Source organism: Rhagoletis pomonella, unplaced genomic scaffold, assembly GCF_013731165.1.
Source record: "Rhagoletis pomonella isolate Grant_MI unplaced genomic scaffold, Rhpom_1.0 Rhpom_scaffold_16242, whole genome shotgun sequence".
Taxonomy (NCBI): domain Eukaryota; kingdom Metazoa; phylum Arthropoda; class Insecta; order Diptera; family Tephritidae; genus Rhagoletis; species Rhagoletis pomonella.
In genome coordinates this window covers 607-3399 of record NW_023474759.1, presented here as the reverse complement: position 1 = coordinate 3399, position 2793 = coordinate 607, and the positions used below count along the sequence as shown (strand labels likewise).

The 2793-nt window shown below is 33.7% G+C and overlaps 1 protein-coding gene across 1 annotated transcript; it reads right to left on the bottom strand.

The window, feature by feature from the left end:
• Window positions 1-351: 351 nt before the first annotated feature.
• LOC118757288 lies at window positions 352-1681 on the bottom strand. Its single transcript, XM_036492014.1, has 4 exons — window positions 1598-1681; window positions 1341-1463; window positions 638-679; window positions 352-571 (listed from the first exon to the last, which is right to left on the bottom strand). Exons 1-4 carry the CDS (start codon window positions 1679-1681, stop codon window positions 437-439), a joined length of 384 nt encoding a protein of 127 aa, XP_036347907.1. The 3' UTR covers window positions 352-436.
• Window positions 1682-2793: the final 1112 nt, after the last annotated feature.

Here is a 2793-nt window from a genome sequence, read left to right as displayed (position 1 = left end):
GATTAAAAAGTTGAAAGTGTCGATTAAAAATCGTAGAATTTTCCTTAATTTTGTTAATTAATTTTAATTTTAATTAATTTTTAATCGCATTTTATAAAATAACTTCAAGTACGCAGTTTTATAGCGCATTAAATTAAAAATCAACGCGATTTCGTAACAACCTCATTTTTACACATTATTATACTAAAATTTAAGTGTTGATTAAAAATCGTTGAATTTTCCTTAATTTTGTATAAACCTTGAATTGCTTTGTATGATTTTGTTTTAAGTATGATCCATATTTTTATAATAAAAAAATAAACGAGTTTAAGCTTCCAAAATATTGCGAATATTTAAAAAATCAATGGTGTATGCAGACTTTTGCTGTAAAGTGTTAAGTAAAACTTAACTTAAAACTAATATTTACATTTCTTAAAACCTAAACTATTAATATTATTTATGAGTTGCCGAGAGTACTCGCGAGTCGGTTAAAACCCTCGGCACAGGCTTTCATACCTTCGCTAAGGACGGTCATAGACTGCGCCATTGCAAGCGTCGCCTCCGTCTGCCTTGCGGTATTTTCAGCCAGCATCTATTGACAAAAAGTATATATTAATACGATTTATGTAAAACATATCTAATAATAATTACTTCTCACCTTCAAAACATCCGTTTGTCTGGAAGAGTTTTCAGCCAGCATCTATTGATAAAAAGTATATATTAACACGATGTTTTTAAAATATAATCAGCCCTATCGCCGATTTTATGTGAATAAATTGTGCCCATTATTTAACATGCAAAACAAAAACAAATTGGGAAAAATTGTTTTTGTTCTGCTTTATAATTTTTGGGAATATTTGTTCACGTTAAAATCGCGATAGGACCTAGTACCTAATACAAATCGACAACTAATCCGACATGTGGCATTTGACCATAGTTTCATATGTAACACTTTACGCTGAACCCAAATATTAAGGCAAAATAATATAAAAATGTATAACAATTTTTGAAATATAGCCAAATTTAGGTTTTTTGAGATCTGAAAAAAGTTCTCTCAAGTTATTGCATTTTTTTTTGGATATAGTCAATCTGCAATCTCTTTTAGATTTAGGTAATATTATAGACAATCGCAAATTTATAGACTTTACTAAATTTAAAGACATTTCAGATTGCAAAAACGTATAAGAACTTTTTTCAGATCTCAAAAAAAAAAAAAATTGGCTATATGTAAAATCTGTTTACATTCTTGTATTATTTTGCCTTAATATTCGGGTTCAGCGAAAAGTTTTACATATGAAATTATGGTCAAATGCCATAAGTTGAAATTTTTATTTTTTATTTCTGTAAACTTGATTTCTCACCTTCATGGCATCTGCTTGCTTCTCAGCGACTTCCAGAAATTTTTTCTGGACATCGCTCTCTTCCTCCGCCCGCTTCCTCTTCAAAGCCTGTGCTGACCTGCACCTCGCTGTCTTCTCCAAACACTGACGCCGGCGTCACCGCATGGAAGACAATATCCTCCCCATCCTCCATGACCAATTGAAGCTCCTAATAGTTTAAAAGTAAATTAAAAAAGTATTAAATAATAATAGAAATAATTGTATAACTATAAGCTCACCTCTTCCAATGGCACATTGTCAGGAACCGCTTCGTGACCCTCGATGTAGTTGATCCCAATTAGATCAATTACCCGCCTCTCCATCTCCGTTAAAGGCGGCTGGTCGATGGGCCTGTTGCCTGTTAGAGCCTACTGCCTCTTCCGGTCACGTACACGTACGCTTGTACGGCTTTTTAAGTCGCGCCAGACCTGTTTGCAAAGTAATGAAATACATAGTTAACAAATATGTAGTATATAAAGCATTGCAGCATATTTATGAATGATCAATAAAATAAAAGGTAAATTAATGTGCACAAACAAAATTAAACAAAAGTCCCGGGGGAAATGTTAAGTTATTTGTACAACGATTTTGGGGTAGAGACCGGAGGGGGAGTTGGCGTGGCCCTCCAAACCTCCCTTACAAAAAAGAGGATGGACCGCACTTTATGAAAAGACACCTTGGGAGCTGATTGCAAAAATACCATATTTCAAACCTAAATTATAGATAAATTAATGCACAGCTATGGTAAACCTTTTGCTTAAATAAAGTGTATACTCTTGTCTATAAGTGTGTGTAAACGTTTTTTGGTTCGTCTCACACGTTTGGGCACAGCAACCCAAAGTCGTTACACAAATAACTCAACCGTACCCAATATGTTAAAAATTAATTTGAAAACTAAAGATTACTTTTCCGAATTAACCAACAACCTGATTCTTCATTTGCACATTTTAATTAAAAAATTGTACTTCACGTATGTACATATATATTATGCTAATTGTTTTTTTATCGCACTCTCGAAAACTGCTTCCTATATACACACACTTAAAACACAAGATAAGTACTTACCGAATGCCATTGATCCACTTCTCCGTGAGAAGGTCGATCATCACGTTGAGCTGCTCCGCTGATGCCCGACTCCTTTTAGCTCCTGCTCCACTGGTAGACGCCATTCTGAAATTATAAATAAGAACAAAGTAAATTCTTATACATATTAATTAAATAAATAGCAAAATGTACTCCCCTTTTCTGCAATATGTGGACGAAAATTAGCGGCGCGAAGAAATGGCTTTGTTTTTTTTCTGTTCCGCTTTGTGCTTTTCGCAAATTTGACATTTCGAACAGCGGAGATGCCACTTTTTATCAATTTGAATTAATGGAAAAAGTCAGCTGTTCACTGTCGTTAATAATGAGTTAGTGAATCGCATAATCGTTATTG